The sequence below is a fragment of the Danio rerio genome, chromosome 14 (genome assembly GCF_049306965.1).
Source record: "Danio rerio strain Tuebingen ecotype United States chromosome 14, GRCz12tu, whole genome shotgun sequence".
Lineage (NCBI taxonomy): Eukaryota > Metazoa > Chordata > Actinopteri > Cypriniformes > Danionidae > Danio > Danio rerio.
In genome coordinates, this window is record NC_133189.1 from 34836463 (window position 1) to 34856873 (window position 20411).

Here is a 20411-nt window from a genome sequence, read left to right on the forward strand (position 1 = left end):
AAATATACCATAATATTTTATAATCCAAGTCCCGAACTGTTTATTTAGTTTTAATTGGGCTGTCAATAGATTAAATGTTTTATTAATGTTTTTTATGCTTTATGCAATTTATTTGTACACTATACATTGTGAAATGAAGCATGCACCATTTATCTTGTGTGTCGTTCATGTCGTCATTTATTGTTTACTATTTCCTGATATAGATGTAAAGAGACTCCGAAATGACCTCTGACAATCGGATAATGAGCCATCAATATATTTGCATTTTTATAATTAATGGCACACACAATTACCTCAAAAATCCAAAAAAAAAAACAACTTTTTTTGTTTTAGACCTTGAATTTAATTGTCACAGAACCACAACAGGACAGTAGTGCGTTGAGATTACAATGAATAAACATGCATGCATACACTGTAAAAAAAAAAATGCTGGGTTCTACACAATTCCTTCTCCTTGTCTCAACAGAAAACGAAAAATATTACAAATTTCAGTAGATTGAATGTAAAACAAATTATTAATCAAACAACTTAAATAACTAGTTTGAACAAGCAGCAAAAGTTTTTTTGTGTGTGTACTTGCATAAATATGTCAATCAACTTGACCTCAGTTGTTGTATTGTTTTTTTCCAGATAATGGCAACTGATTGGAGTAACAATTTCATCTTTTTTTTTTTTTTTTTTTTTTTTTTTTAAACATGATTAGTCCCCCAAATAATGAGTTGTAGTTAAAAACACCAAATTGTGTTTTAAATATGTCTGAAATCTTGGCACCTTTTTACTTTATGCAGAAATATATTTATTTAAATTAAAACAGAAAGCAATATGTTAATAACAACAATGTTTTTCTTAAATGCATAGCTACTGTATATATAGTAGTATTACTTTTGTTTTTTTGCTATTCCCTTTTAACTCCTCATACTGATCTGCTGAAACTCATGTTACATATAATCTCTCCTGCCATACTTGACTTGGACTGATACAAGCTTGCTAATTTTAGAATGGTCCTTGATAAAACCATGATGTGAAGGCCGGTTGGCAGTACATGTGTAATGTTAATGGTGAGAAAAGGACAACAGTCTGAACGCTGTGCAGAAGGAAAGCAGAAGTGCAGTTTGTCTGAGCTGACCAGCTTTTCTCTGAAGTGCATGTTGGCTGCTTCTGCAGAATTTGGACCAGGACCAACTTTAAACTAAAAGGCACTACCATAATTAAGCTGTGGCTCTTACAGAATCAGTCTATATAAATGGGGTGTATATTTTTAAAGAGCTAAAAATCAAAACTCTCTTCATGCTTTATTTAAATGTAATTATACTTCAAATATAATAGGTTATTCAGATTATTTAAATATCTATTCATTTTTTTTTTTTTTTGGGGGGGGGGTTCTTTATTAATCCAGGGTTGCCACAGCCAAATTAACCACCAATTTATCCAGCATAAGTTTTTACGCAGCAGATGCCTTTCCAGCTGCAACCCATCACTGGGAAACATCCATATATCCTCATTCACACAAATACATTATAGACAATTTTACCTTACCCAATTCACCTATACCGCATTTCTTTGGACTCGTGGGGGAAGCCGGAGCACCCAGAGGAAACCCACGTAAATTATTTAAATATATAATTTAGATTTTAAATTTTTTATACGTTTTTTTTATTCACATGAAAATCCATATTTTCTTTGTTTTTTTGTATATTATTAAACATTCAATTGTGAATCATGGTTGAGGGGTTTTAAACTACAGCTTTTCTATTATAGTAATAATATAGTAATAATGTGGAAAAATCTTAATGTAGTAACTCTAATAATCTATGTAACAAATATAATAAACATTATATAATATAATAAATGATTCTTCATTGCATACAGCAGAAAATTGTGATTTTTGTGTATATTTGTATAAAAGCATCTACTAAATGAATAGATGGAAGAATTGTATATTGATTGTGGGTGTATGTATGAGTCTAAATGCTAAATGTCATGACTGCTCATTTGTAGATCGAGAGCGTGTTGTGGGATTACAGTGTCCCTTATAGGAATTTTTCAATGCCTTCATTAATTTTATGAGAGGATCCTAGGCTTCTCTGTGTCTGTGTGAGAGCACCAGCTGCTGTCTCGACATGGTCCGAACAGGAACATGCTGGGATACCTAGAGAGCTGCTGGAGGCTGCTTCATCTCCTTTTGTTTGCAATGAGCTGTCAGCACACTGTGCACACTGCCATAATTTCACTAGAAGAGGCCACACATGCTTTTCCCCCCTGAAGCTGCATCATTAATTCATGTAGTTGATAGTGAGAAATTGAGGTTTTTAATTTTTTTATGATTCCTCTGATATACAGTTACAAAGTAATATATTTTTTCTTTTTATACAGCAGTATTTATGATTGTTAAAATTGCTTTATTTAAATAAATGGTAAAAAATAAAAATAAAATACACTTATGCAAAAGAAAACTCTTTTGCGCGCACATGGTTATTAATCATTTTGCATTCATTATGCTATTATTATTATTATTATTATTACTACTACTACTACTACTACTACTACTACTACTACAACTACTTTTAGTACAAAGCCGTGATCTCTTCTGCATGAATGCAAAAATATCAACATTTTTCCATTATTTTATATAGTTTATTATAGTAAGAATGTTTTTCTGAAATAGGCAAAATAAATACTTTATTTTATGTTAAATGTATATTAAATGGTTTATGCAGTAATTTTCTATTACTTTTATTATTACTTTTTTTGCTTTTTCCATAATAATAATAAAAATAATAATAATAATAATTTATTTCTAATTTTTTATGATTCTTCTGATATATAGTCACGAAATGTGATATTTGTCTTTTTCTACAGCAGTAGTTATGATTGTTAATATTGCTTTCTTTAAATAAATAATATAAAATACAAGTGGAATGTATAATTAAGCAAAACAACACTTGCATACACATTGTTAATAATAAAAGCATGATTACTGCAAAATGATTTATTAGTAGTATTATTAATATTATTATTATCACAACTACTACTTGGTGCAAATAGGTACATTTTTCTTTTATTATTTTATATATAGTTTATTACAGTAATATATTGTTTTTTCTGAAATATGCAAGGCAAATCATTTATATTATGTCAACGATATTGTGTATAAAATGGTTTATGCTGTAGTTTTTACTTTTTTATTATATTTTTCTACTTTTTCCATAATAATAATAATAATCTATTATAATATAATATTAAACTTATTTTAAAATAATTAATTTATTATAATATATTATAAAACAATATAACAATAATCATTATTTATATTATTATTATTATTATTATAACAACACTTTTATTCTTGTTGTTGTTGTTGTTGTTAAATTATTATTATATTATAGTTATATAAGAAATCATTATTATTTTATTATTATTATTATTATTATTATTATTATTATTATTATTATTCATAATAATAATAATAATAATAAAATATAATAAATTATTATTGTTGTCATTATTATTATTATTATTATTATTATTGTTAATATTATGTTGTTGTTGTTGTTGTTGTTGTTATAAAACATTAATCCATTGTGTTCTACTTAATTCAGATAATGCTATTAATAAAGTCATGAAATAAAAGGATTATAATTGAAACCTAATTTCATTTGAGATATTTGTTTTCAATAGTGTCAAATTAAAATAGACAAATTTGACTTAAACTCTATCAGTCAATAACAGTTAATAAGAAATACAAATGTGTATTGTTATCAAATTCTAAGCTATGGCTGAAACTAAAGCCATCTGCCCCTGTCCTGTGTGAAGGTCACCTCTTACTGTAACACACACCATTTCATAAACAACCATTTAATCATCCAACTGTCACAAATGTCATGTTTCACTCTGTTTCTCTTTACTCTTTTCTTGCTCCGGGTGTCCTAAAGTACAGCCTTTCTCCATCAACCTCGCAAAACACAGTACACCTCCTCCCTCCTTTGCCCTTCTATTAGACACTTTACGGTATCCTTTCACCACATACAAGGTCAGTGGTTGGGTGAGCTCGAAGCCAATGATCTTATTCCACTACAGTCTGTCAGATGTAGAGAGAGACTGCAGTGAGAGAGGAGCTGGAGGTGCAGGGCTTCATGCATCTGGACTGAAGTCACAGACACGCAATCATGGGCTGCTCTGGCAGCAAAGTGTGCCTTAATTCTGCCTGCGCTGGACACAGGGTAAAGATATATCATTCTCACTGCAGGACAAAGGATGAATAGATTCGTAATGGGATGGTAGTGGAAAGTATGTTATTTCAGTGAGATGCTGTTGTGTTGATGTGATCATGAGGAGTGTGATTGATATAAATGTGGTTATTTTAGTGAGTACAGCCATGTATTGATTTTTTGGGGGGAAAGGGCAGATCAGGACCGTGGGTTTTTAAGTGTCTTTGTGTTGGTTTGAGGAGGCTGACAGCACTGCAGCTGCTGTGATGCTGGGTGACTTTAAAAAGAAAGAGGTGCTGGTGGTTTTGTTGCTCCACATTTTAATGTTGATGTTTTTTTTTTTTTACATCACGCATTGAGAGCTGTCATTGTAGTGTTTTAGTTTCACAGCTGTGTTGTCACTTGACTGTTGGACAATGTTATTTTTAACCCTTGTGAGTCAATTTAAGAGAAGTTACACATGAAAACATGCTGGACAAACATGTCAGTGTCAGAAATGATCATAAATGTATAATATTTAGTTTTCTTGACCTGATAACTACCAAAAATTCCTTCATTTGAAGTTCCTTCAAATTTCAGTTTAGTTATATAATGCTTTTATTTTTTCATGGAAAAAAATGTTTCCATTTATTTTAGTTTAAACTTATTTATTATTATTTTATTTATTATTATTAATATTATTATTATTATTATTATTATTATTTTATTTATTATTATTAATAAATTCATTCATTCTTTTTTTTTCGGCTTAGTCCTTTTTATTAATCTGGGGTGGCCACAGCGGAATGAACCGCCAACTTATCCAGCATATGGTTTTACGCAGCGGATGCCCTTTCAACTGCAACCCATCACAGGGAAACATCCATACACACTCATTCTCACACACACACACACACACATTACGACCAATTTAGCTTATTTAATTCACCTATACCTCATGTCTTTGGACTTGGGGGACATCTGAGCACCCAGTGGAAACCCATGCAAACCTGGGGAGAACATGCAAACTCTAAATAAATAATAATACATTTTTTTTTGTGTTGTTGTTATTATTTATATTGATTAGTGTTATTGTATTATTTGTAAGTCGCTTTGGATAAAAGCGTCTGCTAAATGACTAAAAGTAAATGTATTATTATTATTGTTATTAATATTGATTAGTGATATTTTATTATTATTATTATTATTATTAGTGTTATTGTGTTTATTATTATTATTATTATTATTATTGATTAGTGTTATTTTATTATTATTATTGTTTTTGTTTTTGTTGTTTGTTATTAATGTTGTTGTTGTTGTTGTTAGTGATTTAGTATTATTGTTTTATTTATTATTATTATCATTATTTGTAGTATTATTGATTTATTATTTGAAAAGTCAATGATCATTATCTAAAAATGTTTGAACTGCAGTATAATTTTAAAAACTAAACACGTTTATACATAGAAAATACACACAATTCATTTATTTATTTACTAAGTTGTTTTATTTATTTGTTTCTTTGTTTATTTATACACTATTTAATTGATTTGACCTGCAGTTTTTAATAGCAGAAAATAGGTTTTCAATTGTCTTAAGTCATAGCTTTTTTAAATGTATTATTATAACAATTAAAAACATTTAAAGCCTTGCCAACAAAGTAGAACCCTTTTTGCAGAAAAGTGTGTCTGAAATTTCACTGAAATGTCACTGAGATAAAATATTGCAGTTTTAATAGGTTTTCATGGGGGCAATTTTGTCCTGAAAGTCCTTGGAAGATCTCTCTCCTGTGCCTGCTGTAGAATACATTTGTGAAATTAAATGTTGAAATACATCTTAATTGACAAAAAAAAAAAAACTACACATTAATGCTATTTATATGAATATAGGCAAAATATAATTCAAAAGAAAACGGATGCTGAAAGGTTAAGTTATTAGAAAGTTTGTCTGCAAAAGGAGTTGTTGTTTATTAGATTGCACATGGTTTTATGCTAATATACTTTCTGAATAATGTGATTCTGTGTTTTCTGCAGCATGACGAGGTGATGAAGCAGCGACGGGATCTGTCTCAGGAGCTGGTCACCTTGCGTGAGGAGCTGGGTAAGCGTGTGTGTGTGTATGTGTGTGTGTGTGTGTGTGGTTGTAGACTGCTTCGCTTTCTCTGTCTGCCGGTAGAAGGGAGAGAGCTGCCAGAATGTCATGGTTTATAATTAATGTAATATTTGGATTGCGGGTGACACGTGGTAAACAATAGGATGAGCAGTAGGTGTGCCACTTGTTGTTGTAACATGCAGAATAAACTGCCACAACCTCTCACGCGAGCATGGGATAATGAGTCCAAACTTATTAGCAGAGTATTTCTGTCATTCATTTATCGATGGAGAGAAATGTAGAAATAAAGTGCAGGGAGTAGTATTAGTAACATAAACCCACATACAAATATTGGTTTATGAAGTGACCAAAACTAAGCTAAATATAAAGTCTTGTTTTAGCTATGCACACTCTAGACTTTTCTCTTTTCTTTTTTTTTTCTTTTTTTATATTTGATTCAGAAAGGGTGTGTTTATTTGAAAGTAACAGCAAAGACATAAAAATGTACATATTGTTTTTTTAAAAGTTTCTCATTCCCACAAATTCAGAAGGATCATGTGGAGTAAGAGTGGGGTATTCAGATTGCAGCTTCAATGTTTGTTTTTTTAACATGATTAAAATTATACTATATATTATTATGTGATAATATATTCAGATTTTTTTTAATTTTATTAGAATTTATGATTTGTCTATTCCAAATTATTATCATTTTTAAATGTATTAAAATTAATAAATAGTTTTTTGCTTTGAAATTTTGCATTTCAATTCCAAAAAATGCATTTTATGTCACAAAATGACACAATAGTTAACTTGTACTATGTGAGTCCGACAACTGTCCTAAAATATTAGCCTGACCCCAGAATTAAATTTGGCATTAAATTAAATCTTTAAACTACACATGTACATGTTCACAGTTTTCAGATTGTCACATGCTAAACAAAATATTTATAATACTTTTAAGTTTACATTGATTATTTTCAGTCTTTCAAAAACCGCAAGAAATATAATATTTATTATCCATGTTGTTGTAAACAATGAATGAATTACGTTTTCTTTGCTTTTGTACTTTTTGATGGGACAAAACTATTAAATCTTTGTGAAATTAAGTCAGATTCCATTGTCTAAAATGTTTAGTTTACATAAGTTTTGAACAGAAGTCTATCATTTAATGCCTACTACTTCAGTATATTTGCATTTCAGTCCATCCTTTTTAGGTCACTAAGGTAGTCTGTTTTATTGTTCATGTTGAAAAGTCTCTCTTCTCCCATACAGTAATAATACTCATTTATGAGACACACCTCAAAAACACAAGCTCAACTCCTGAATTGTGAAGGTCATACTCATGCCTGTCAACAAGGTCAGACAAGGCTGATGTCCCTCACTTCTGAGCAAAGTAACATAGAGAATTTAATTTAACCGGCGTCTCTCATGAGATCTATACTACATTGATTTCACAGCTCGTAATACCACTTGGTAACTGAGCATGTGCAGGACAGTGATATGAGGCTTTTTCTTTATTGTTGACTGATCATATATAATATTACCTTCAGCTTTTATCAGGAATAAATTGAAAGTTCATCTAAAAAGTGAAAATTACAATTCCTCAAGGGTTTCCAAACCCCGTTTTTTTTTTTTCTGATAAACACTAAAGAAGATATTTTGAAGAATGTTGGATGTCATACACTTCCACAGTATTTTGCCTCTGCTATGGTGTCTATGGCTTCCAGTTTATATAGTCCCAGTTTATGTAGTTCCAGTGTTACTTCTTTTGTGTTCATTGGGGGGGGAGAAGTTCATAAACATCTGGAACCACAGAGTAAATATGAAGTAAATTTTCACATTTGGGTGAGCTATCACTTTAATTTATTTGAAGTAAATGATTTAAAAAAAGATCAGTTTTCTCACGTTATAAACCTTTATGTCCTGCACATGATCTTTCTTTACTATTATAATCACCGCTTAAGCGTATTAGCACATTCCTGACCATGTTTAAGACCCTATAAAGAATTTCTCAGACCACTTTTGGGACCCACAATATTGCAGTAAATATTAGCAAAATTTACCCACTGATAGCTGTTAGTTTCAGCTTTCACCCTGCTATGGAGCGAGTGATGTCATTGCGCATACTGCAGCGTGATGTTTTTTGGCGCACACCCAGAATTCCCATATAAAACAAAAGTGTCTTTTAACACAGGACAACTGCTCTCGTCTAATGAAACGAGTGCTGTCTTCACACAAAACCTGATAGAACTGTGTCCAATCCATTTAGCTCGCTATTTGCCATGTGACTTATTAATTTCTCAGTGCAGAAGGGTAATGCATGTTGATTTAGGGATGATTTTAGTCTAGACATCTTGGTCACACTTTACAATAAGGTTCATTAGTTAATGGTAATTAATGCATTTACTAATATGAACAAACAATGAACACTCCATCTACTACTGTATTTGTTCATGTTAGTTAATGAAAATACAGTAGTTCATTGTTAGTTTATGTTAAATCATTGTGCATTAAACTAATGTTAACAAGCATGGACTTGGATCTTAATAATGCATTAGTAAATGTTCAGTTATGATTAATAAATGTTGTACATGTGTTGTTCATGATTATTTGGTGTCTAGTTAGTAAATACATTAACTAATGAACCTTATTGTAAAGTGTTACCGACATTTTTATCTTAAAAATAACAATGTCACGTGATTGTTGTTAATAAATTCAAACTTCATTTGAAGGGATGGTTCATCCAAAAATGAATATTTTCTGGGGATGTACTCGCCCTTTAGACTATTAAAGATGTCTTTTCATTAAAGTGTTAAAGATTTGTATTTTTTCAGCTAAATCTAATCCTTTGTGGTTGATAATATATGTCAAAGCTACAGTACCAGCACTTTAAGAGTCAAACTAAAAACATATACAGTGTAATCAAGTTGATATCTGTGGCACTTTTTAAGGTCTTTTAAAGTGAAACAATCAGTTTGTGCAGGAAATTGAATGCAGATGTTAAATAACACTGTTGATTAAAATGAGGCTTTTTCTGAATGTAGCAACAGAAATAAAAGGGTAGATTACCTTTTAGGGCTCTATTTTAACAATCTAGCCACAAAGTCTAAAGCGCATGGCGCAAAAGCATATTAAGGGTGTGTCTGTAAACCGTTTGTACACACTCCACTGAAGATATCCATTAGCCTACATATTTAATTTAGTTTGTTTCAAAACTATTTATAAATTCAGTCCCAATTTCCACCAAATGAATGAATGAATGACGTGTGGTCAAAAAACAGAGGTATATCCAAACGCACATCATGTCTTATGCCCTATATAGACCAAAACCAGACAGGTGGACAAATCTAAGCTTGTTTTTAATAAAACAAATATAAATATGCATGTAATAAATAATAATAACACTAAACAAAAGCTAGTTTTCAGCTGGTCTATTGCACTGGTCTATTTTAGCTTCTCAAAATAGCAACATGCCAACATTGCGCCTTATCACACCTCTTTTCTAGACCAGAACACCCATGAGTGGTGGAAATGGATGTGCTATTTAAACATCGTGACACAAAAATGGTCTGGTCTGAAAATAGCTACACATTGCAGCACACGTGTCTTGCACCTTATTGTGACGGGTGTATGATAGGGCCTCGAAGTGTTAATTACATAATAACATAAAAGTCTTAGTAATATTCGTTTTCTTGCACAGACCCATCAATGTAATGTAATGTAGCCCTAATGTACTGTATCATCATGGCTATGGGTAGCGTGGGTATTAGTTTTGTATTACTTGTCTATATTTTGACCCTCTACCGCCAGTAGCCATTGACTTTTATTATATAAATCCCCAAGGATCATGGTTTCAACTGAACATCATCTTTAATGACTGAAGTAAAGTCACATACATAAAGCATGAGAATATTTACAGAAAATTTGGGATGAACGGTCCCTTTAAATATCCTTTTTTTTATTTTCTCTTTTTTTATAAGACATTAGTTACAAAAATAGAAGCACAAACATGCATGTTAGGCTTCTTTCTTAATATTTTACTAATTTCAGAAAAAAAGTATATTTGTATGCAGTTGCACATACATTTTTGCTGATCTGTTTGTCCCTTTATTTTCTTCTGTGGTTTAAAAAAAAGAAAGAGTCATCTTCCTAACTGTCTGCCTTTTGTTTGCATTATTTGGATTATTTTTAGGCCCTCAGCCCTGCTCTGCATCATAAATCTGACCTATAATACAATTACTCTGCAGATTTATGAAATGCATCAGGCCATTAGGGAACTTCGGCTCTGGCTCTTCTCTGAGTGGATCTGATCATAGTTTAGCTCTGTTAACTGTTGCTTGGACGACCAAGTCATTAGATACATTACTTCTCATTTATCCCCCGAAAGCAGCTTTATAACGGTTCTGATTGAACCTCATTTTAAGGTTGCCTTTAAAGGGGAAAATAAAGCTGGTGTTCATCACTGAATATGGATAATTAGATTGCAGTGCCAGTAAGGGATGTGACCCAAGTTTTCCCCAGGAGAACAACAGCCGTTCTTGTGTTGTGACTCATTAAAGTAATTTATTTGCCGACATGCTCTTGACCTTGATAATAGATGAAGTTCAGAAACGCCCACTGATGCTTCAGTATACAAATGAGACGAGCTGGAAAATCTGCTGCAGTTTAACTGTTTTTGTACTGAAGTTGGATATAAGCATGTTCTTGTAAACTTTGTTAGTTTTATTTGGTTGTTTTATTATGGTGCTGTTGGTCATTGACAAATAAGTGCTACAAAGTGACTTAATGACCTTTGCTTGTTGGTTGCATGGTTGGTATTTTATATTTTATTTTATTTATTTTTAATGGAATTTTTAATATTTTATTTTTATTTTAGACTTTATCTAATATTTAATATTTTATTTATTTTTTATTGTATTTTATTTCATTTTACACTTAATTTAATTAATTTATTTTATTTTACCTTATATTATTTTATTCCATTTTTTATTTATTTATTTTTATTTATTTTTTTTTATTATTATTTTATGCTCAGGCCACTTGTTGGATTTAGAGGACAATTGTTTGCTTTTCTGTTTAAAGCAGTGAAGCGGTTGAATTCTTTTTTTTTTTTCTAAGAAAAACAAATTTGCCAATGGCCTAAAAATTGATGTTTTAATCACTTCAATAATATTTTAGATATCAGAACAGTTTTATCACACTGATGTTTGTTCTTTATGCCCCATTAAAGGTCATGTTTAAATGCTAAACAGAAAATTAGGATCCTGATGGAAAAGTTGTTTTTCAGCCTTTGTGTGTATGAATTGCATGCATAAATACAAAACTGCATGGTATTTTTTTTAATAACCCGCAAATAAATGACAGTTCAATAAATGAAAAATGCTGCTATTTTAATGCACAATTAAACAGCCCTTCAATAATTTCTGATACATAAATAAATACATATAATTTTGCAAAAAAAAAATGTGTGCGTGCGTGCGCGTGTGAGTGTGTGAACACGGACATTTAAATAAATGGATCTATGATTAACAGATATATTCACATATACTGACATTTAAAGGCATGCATGCAAAGAGGCTAAGACATGCATGCAAATGATGCATGTAAAAAAAATTAGGTTTTTAAATATCTGCAAATATAGTAAAAAATAAGTTAAATATTGTCATTGTATGCGGCGGCACGGTGTTTCAGTGGTTGGCACTGTTGCCTAACAGCAAAAACATATGCTGGATAAGCTTTGGTGACCCCAGAAAAATTAAGGGACGAAGCTAGAATGAGTTATTAAATGCATAACTGAATACATATTTAACTAATTGACCATATTAAAATTCAGGTACAGATAGAGTATGATGCATGATTAAATACAGATATTTAAATAAATACAGATAGAAAAGAATAAATGTTTAGAAGCTGCCCACAGCTTTTAGACATGTGCAATAATTAAGTAATTTATAAGTCTGTCTATTGACAATCCCAGCCTCATGTGTGTCCCACCAGTAAATACCCTCAAACCTCATGCACTGGATTACTTCTAGCACACTTGTACACTACAAAGCCAGCAGCAGCTGCAGCATTCATTGTGTCACTTTATGTATAAACCACAGCAGCCCAGTGCAAATGTGCTTGGTGCAGGGCAGTTAAATGTGTCATCTGTTCCCAACTAGAAGATTTGGGCAAAGATGTGTAATGTTCAAAGGGGCAGTGTCTGTGGCACACTTTCCCGAGACTGTGAGGAAATGTCTGTCTGCATGCATTCCTTTGAACTTTCCCTTGGTTATAATTTGACGTGTTTCGTGTAACAGTTGACATTTTATTTACAGAAGTGCTGGAGATATAGGAACTGTAGAGACAACTGGGTTTCAATGCAGAATTCTTGAGTAATGAATCATCGCGTCTCATTGGCAGAGTCTCATGTCAAGGCAACAAATGGACATGTTGGCCTTTAAACATTTGCTCCACTGCTGTCTACATGTAGCATATCTATATTTTCATATGACAAACTAGTGCATTAGATCAGTAGCAGACAGCTGCTCTTTTAAAATCCAGAGAGCTGTTGACATTATGCCAAAAAAAGCCAATCATCTTAAAGGCTGCTTATATGGGGTTGATTGATGAAGAAATACACTGTAGGTGAATAGGGTAAAAAAAATGTTTATTAATAATGTTTTTGTATTACTAGTTAATGGAAATATTATATTTAAATATGGAAATGAAGTATTTCATTTAATATGCTGAAATTATTATAGTAAGTATACATTTGTAGCACAAAAATATCAACATTTGATTTAAGTCAGGTTTAAAATTTTAAACACATTAGAGGCAAAGGGTATTACAGAGGTAATTCTAGCCATTTCTTATCCCTGTCAACATTTAGGGAAAAAAATAAACATTTTTTTATTTTTTTATTATTATATACTGCTCAAAAATAAAGGGAACACTTAAACAACACTAGTGTTGCTTTTATGTTGTGAGCAGTATACTTCTAATACGTTATGTTTTTTTTCAGTAAGCTCGGGTCACTCCTGTGAGCGTCTGGAGCAAGAGAAGGAGGATCTGCGCTCTGCTTTTGATGGAGTCCTGCAGAAGGTCCAGGAGCAGCACCGCTTGGACCTTGCTGACCTCGAGGAGAGACTGAAGACCTTTTACTCTACAGAATGGGAGAAAGTCCATCAGGCCTACCAGGAGGAGGCAGACAAGTGCAAAGCTCAGATGGAGCAGCAGGTTAGGAAAATTATGGCTTTTTTGTTGTTTGTCCTGACACAGATGTTTTATTTCAGATATCTTCACTTGTCATTTTAGGCTAATGCTTATATATTGTTGTTATGTAGCTTTGTGAGTGGATTCATTTCTTTGCTTATGTTAAAATACAAGAAAACCAAAAGCTTTGACCTATTAGTTGTATTTAAAAAAAAAAAAAAAAAAGCTTCTAATAATAAACGGCTTACAATTCCTTTATAAGCATGTTTTGAAGTGGATTTTAATGGTTTTTCAGTCTGTCAGATAAGTATAAATGGACAGTTAGACAGGCACAATAGCAGCTAGACTTGTTGCTAGCGATATTAGCATTGTTAGCATGACATTTTAACATGTTTTACATGTTAACATTTTGGCACATTGTAGCACGTTTTAACAAGTTTTACATGGTTGTTGCTTTAGTGAATTGCTTGTATTTTAGCAGGTTCTAGCACATTGCTATCTTGTTTTAACAAATCATTTGCATGATTAAGATCCTTTTTTTTTCTTCTGGTGTGTTTTGAGTTGTTGGCATAGTTTAACTTCATACAAAGTCTTCATAAGATATTTATGTGTTTCATGGTTGCCTTTTTAAGATACAGTATATTTAATTTCTAATGTATTAGCTTGTCTTTAGTTCTTAAACATGAAATTCAGCAAACTTTCCCCATAAGCAGTCATTTCATTACTTTTTCTTGAATCTTGGATATTAGCTCTTACCTTACAGTTGTTTGGACATGCCATCTGCTTCCTTGATCATGAAATATATAAATATTGGCAAAATCGTTTACATTAACATTAAATTTGCTTGTCTAGCTAGAAGAGATTCGGTCAAAACATGAGGCTTTGAAGAAAGAACTGGAATTCAGCCATATAGAGGAGGTGGACGGCCTTAAGCAGCAGTTTGAAGAGTCTTTTAAAGGTAAATATATAAAATTATATTTCGTTTTTTTGTGCAATGTTTGGGGAAGAAATGTGTGCCCAGTTGTGATTTTAATCTGACACTGTTTCTTTAATGTGTTTTTGTTACTAATGGCATAAAAGATTTTTGTAAATTGTAAAAGTCAGAGTTTCTTAGGTAAGGTAAGCTTATAGTAAATATAGCTATTTTGGAATATTGCTTAGACATTTAAGCATGTGTGTATGCATGTGCATGAAAATATTGCACCTGTTACTTCAGTGTTGAAAGACAATAACATCATAACTTGTGCTCTGATATATTATCTGACCTTTTTCGCAGGATTCAAACAGTCCCATGAAAAGGAAATGCAAAACCTCAATGAAACACTAAAGGAATCAGAAGAAACGTTATCTGTAAGAAAATAATTTCTCACAATATTTCTCTCAATATTGCTGTTCCCTGTTTTTCTGTTGAAATGTAACACATATTGGTGTGCTTCCTCTCAAACAGAATCAAATTCAGGATCTAATGACAGAAAATGACAGCCTCAAAGAAAAATTGAATGCTGAGGTGAAGCGAAGGATGGAGCTTGCTGAGAAAACACAGGTACTGCATGTTAACACCTCTTTTTAGCTCGCACTCAACTTGGTGGCACTGATAGTATGGAGGGTTAATATTAGACTGGTCTTACCAATCAGGGATTAGGAGATTCTGGAACTCTTAACATTCTGAAAATTTATTTAAGAGTTTTTGATAACAAACCCAGATCTTGCCCTATAAATAGTGACAAAATGCACCACAAGCAAAGTTCATTTCTGTTTTGTTTTTTTTTAGCTCTGGGCGTTTTTGGTCCTGTGAACTCATTTGCTATCTCTTACATTCGTGCAGTTTGAAGATGCTTTATTTAAAAACTTTAACACATGACATAGCAGTTTATGCGATTTTTATGCTTGTTTACATGTTGTTTGCACACTTTGGATCAGTAAAGTTCTTTATTTTTTTCAAGGAATAAATAAATAAATACTTTTATTAAATAATGATGCAAAGAACTGATTGTGACAAGAAAAAAAAGCTGTTTTCAAAGTGTTAACATTAATATAATAATAATAATAATAATAATAATAATAATAATAATAATATATTAAATCAAAATATTTTACTTAAGATTTTTTTTATGATACCATTCAAAAAACAGACTATAAGCAAGATTAATGAATTGCTCAACATACATGATTTAGCATCCTTAGACTTATTTAAAATTTATTGTGAGACCAATTTAGATGAACAAAACTCTAATAATACAAGGAATTTTCTCATCATCCATATGCCTCAGACATGCTGTAATACAATTTAAATTATTCATCGTTTGCACTGGTCTAAAGTCAGACACTCTAAGATCAATGCTGACATAGATCCCATATGCGAATAGGCAGTAGGCAGGCTCCTACTACTCTGCTGCACATGTTCTGGAAATGTCCTGGATTAGTATTTTTGACACATTTTCTGAGGCATTTGGGGTGGTAGTACAGCGATCACCATTTCATGCGTTGTTCAGGGTGGCCCCTGAAAATGCTCAACATGAGATAAATTGAAATGTCAGTCTTTGGTTCTCTTCTGGATAAGAGAAGTGATGTCTCATCTTAAGTTAGAGAAAATAAGGCACACTATCAAAGAGTCTGGCAACCTTTTTTAACTCTTGTGATGAAAATGGACGCACACAACTTGGCAACATGAGGAAAAAAAGGAACTTGTCATTTTCATGTCATGTTTTTATCTTATTTTCTCTATGGATATTTGATTATATATTGTTCCTAGGTGTTTTGGAAAAGGGGTGTTTTTTAAACGCGAAAAACAAATAGAAAAACCTTGAACAAAAAACATTCTTATGATACTTTCACTTCAGAGGAATAAAAGGCTAAATTAAAAAAAAAATTAACATATTTTAGAAATGCATAACCTGGGTTTAAAAGAGTCATGTAATAATAACTACACTGCATATATCATATGCTTAGAAATAGAGGAATGATTCAATCTTTAAAGATACTTTTTTATGTATTTATGAAACACAATATTTAACTAATTTTAATTGAACATGAGTACAAAAGTGTCTTAACTAAACCCATTGTTTGTTACATAAACCCCCCATAAATGTTAATATTTTAAAAACATTATGAATACAGTATAGATTAGGATTGTCAGTATATATCTGTGCCTGATCTCTCTTTTTTTTTTGTTTCTTTATTTAAAAAGGACTCCCACACCCTTTATTTGGAGCAGGAGCTCGAAAGCCTTAAAGTAGTGCTGGATATCAAAAACAAGCAGATCCACGAACAAGACAAGAAACTCATGCAGATCGATAAACTGGTGAGCTTGGTCATGTTTTGCATAAAGACATTTTCCTTTTTTGTAAATCAACAGTAAAGAGGTGATCATGTTTGCATGCACTTTTAGTATCCGTGCAGGAAAGACATTAGCTAAGACTTTGATTTATTCCTAGATGGAGAGGAATGTGAAGCTTGATGAATGTCTTAAGAAGCTGCAACAGGAAAACGAAGACCTCAAAGCCAGAATGGACAGACATGCTGCTTTGTCTAGGTAAAGTACATAAACTTCATTGACTTGTGATAGAAATATAATTCAGTCAGAAAACTAAACATGCTGATGCAACTCTAATTTGTTCACATAAGCTGCATTTACAATATAGGCTGAATGGTTCTCTTTGCTTAACCGTTCCAATCTTTGCCAATTCAGTCTAGTCAGCATGGGTATATTTAAGCATGAATACTTTCTACTGTGGTGGTGGAATGTTCATTAGTGCCCATCCACTTATTTAGTAATGCTTTTTTTCCCCTAAAGTCTTTGTTAAAACATTACAAGAAAATAAACAAAGTAATCAACAAGGATGAGAATCATAACTTAACATAACATTACAATCTTTGCTTTTAATCAAATAAGTGTATTTAAATAGTTTTCATTTGGAGGTGAATTAAATATTTAAGTGTCATCTTCACATTCTCAATCTATTCAGTTGGTTGACATTATTGAATTGATTTTGTTTAATCTGGCTATTTAAATTCTAAAGCTCAGGATGTTATAAAACTAGCAACAATGATGGTGTTGATGTCTTATTTCAGCTGCTTTAGTCCTGTCTAGATAAAAATGCTGTGCACAAACCAAATGGATAATAGCTGACTGAAACGAGATGTGTGAGAGGATCTATCTTTTTATACCTGCAGGTATACCTATAGTCTGTATAATTGTTCCACAAAGAATAAACAGAAGTAGTGCTGCACATATACAAACCATAAACAAAGCAGCATTGACGTACTATTTTTTTACAGTGCTTCTCACTCACCTCAACGGGACTTGCACTTATAAATATGTTTGTTAATCTGATAATCCATATAATTTGTAAATATTTAAGAAATGCGACAGCTGTCTCCTTTGTGTTGTGTTCTTGAATTGCATTGTTGGCTTCGTTACTTCAGTTTTTTGTTCTTGCACTCTGATTTGTAGCTGAACAGCCAATCAGAGTGCTCTTTCACCAATGACCACTGCTGATTCTACTTTCTGAATCAGTCAACCTCTGATGTAAGCCTGATGACAAGCAATGTTTTAAACACACCAAACAAACTAGCCTGACAGACGATGACCGAAGGACCGTCAATGCCATATGGCCGACTGTCAGCTTGGTGTGTCTCTGTCTTAACATTTGGGTGTTTTCCCCAGTAGGATTCAGTCAGTTAGACATGTACCAAAGCAAAGCCTCTGCGTTTTGCATTATGTAGCCTGAATATCAGAGAAATTCTGCAGAATGCCTTCTCGCTATGCTTGGTTAATTATGTTAATTATTCTGATTACTGTCTGTGCTCTTTGTGGCAACAGAAAAGTTGCATGTTCATTGCATCAAAGAGACCTTCTATCCTTTCATCTTGTGCAGTAATGATGTTGAGTAATCTAATTAAGTTGGCCAGAGTCCTGTCAGGGCCAATATATGTATAGACTGCACTGTGAAATATAGTAAGTTCAACCCAACTTCCAATCCTGCCGTGGGGACCTTTCCCAATTCTGCTCCCCTCTCTCCCAATTTGCTTGTTTACCGTTCTAACTTTAAGGCAACAATATATAACCAGAGCACTGCCTTGTGTCATTTCAGACAACTGTCCACAGAGCAGGCAGTTTTGCAGGAATCTCTCCAGAAGGAGTCCAAAGTGAACAAACGTCTGTCTATGGAGAATGAAGAACTTCTCTGGAAGCTCCACAACGGTGATCTGACTAGCCCTCGCAAGATCTCCCCTTCCCCATCCCTAAATCTCCAATCACCAAGAACCTCTGGGATGTTCTCCAGCCCTCCGGTCTCGCCAAGATAACAATGGCCTTCAGCTTCCTGGAAGCACTTTAATACAGGACCGAGCACTTCCCGCATACTGAAGGTCTGGACCATATCAGTGGCTCTCAAAATGGAATGAACCCTTGTACAGATTGAAAATTGAAGACAGTATTGCACAGAAGCACTTACCAATGAGGCCACCCTCGTACTTATGCCTTTCACGTCTATGGAGGAAAAAGGAATATCTCAGGGCTTATTGAACGTTTCTCTCAAATTTGTGCTTTTTTGTTTCTGGATTGTTCCCCCCTGAAGTTCCAGACTTTAACCAGCTCTCTGTAGAGTACTGGCATCTCATCCCATGATTGAGGCCTTTGTCAACCAATGAAGCTTTTCTACCAGACGCCTTGAAGTGTACCCGGATTTATCTTTTGCTCTGGGACAAATGCCCAAACGCCAGTTGGCCAGTGGACATTTGCCAGATGCTGCTGCTGTTGCTGCTTGTCTAGCGTTTGGTATCCCTTTATTTCTCATAGGACCTCAGACGAACTTTTCTGAAGAAGCACTTCATAGATCAACTCATGCCATAAACTGACTGTTACCTTTAACTCAAACGGAAAGATATTCACTGATCTCAACCAGGTGTTCTCAAAACCTTATGCAACCTTTTTGGTCTTGTTTATATCATGCCTTTATTTTGTTGTTGTTGTTGTTATTGTTTTTGCAAATGGAATTTTTTTTATCGTCACACATTTTATGAACATGGTGAGCTTCATCCAGGTGCATGTTTCACCACAGATGTGCTCATATCATATCACTCATATGCCTAGGAGAAACTCCAAACTATGATTGATGCAGAATGAATTACTAATAGTTGAATGTTTTGATTAATGCCTGCATAAGGGTTGAATTATCTCTCTTCCTCACTTTCTTGGCAATCAGAGATGCAGTCTAATTGTAATGGTATGCTGTAAACGGACGAGTGCTTGATATTGAAATGGCATGCCATTAGGCAGCGCTGTGAGCTATTGGGAATCTGCAAGTTGTTTCACTACTTTCTTGAATACGGGTTTTGTATATTATTCAGTATGATTGAGCCCAAGGGGACAGATTTGAGTGTTTATTTGTCTTTATTTCTATATTTATGTCTGATCATGAGACCAATGTGATTGACTGAGCATGTTCCAGTGGCCTCAGGAGTGCTCCTCTCTGTCTGAAACCCTCCACTGCAGCTTTATGTACAAGCTAGTGACAAAGAGTTTGAAATGCAAAAGAAGTTGCAGGGTTTTTTCGTTTGTTTTTGGTATGCATTTCTAAGTGGTTGCGTTGATGTTGGCGTGAAACTATGAAAAATATGCAAATAATAAAAAATGTACATTTTTTTTCCCCATTTGTATTTTTTGTGTTTATGATGTGTAATAATGGGAAAGGAAGTTGAAGTGAGTCTTCCTCTAATTTTACCCGCTTGACAATGACTGGGGATTTTAGTCATTATTTATTATCACTCCTTTTGCTCCAAATTTGTGTGCATTTCTTTGTTACACAGAAGACTTTAAATTATTTATATTTATTTTTGCTTAATTTTAAATTGACTACTATGGTATTTTTGTCTAATTAGAGTTATGCAGAAAGGTTTGGTTATAAAAAAAAAAAATTTAAATTAAATTTTTTT

The 20411-nt window shown here is 32.7% G+C and overlaps 1 protein-coding gene across 6 annotated transcripts in view; it reads left to right on the forward strand.

The window, feature by feature from the left end:
- mtus1a (microtubule associated tumor suppressor 1a) overlaps window positions 1–20129 on the forward strand; it is a 49206-nt gene extending 29077 nt beyond the window's left edge. For 4 of the 6 annotated variants that reach the window (XM_068213221.2, XM_068213222.2, XM_005157240.6 and 1 more), the window contains exons 8-15: window positions 6221–6287; window positions 13285–13499; window positions 14328–14433; window positions 14752–14825; window positions 14923–15018; window positions 16663–16776; window positions 16910–17007; window positions 18569–20124. In XM_068213221.2, the coding sequence (XP_068069322.2) occupies window positions 6221–6287; window positions 13285–13499; window positions 14328–14433; window positions 14752–14825; window positions 14923–15018; window positions 16663–16776; window positions 16910–17007; window positions 18569–18782 (984 nt within the window). In that variant the 3' untranslated portion in view covers window positions 18783–20124. 6 annotated transcript variants of the gene reach the window in all.
- The last annotated feature ends 282 nt before the right edge of the window (window positions 20130–20411 follow it).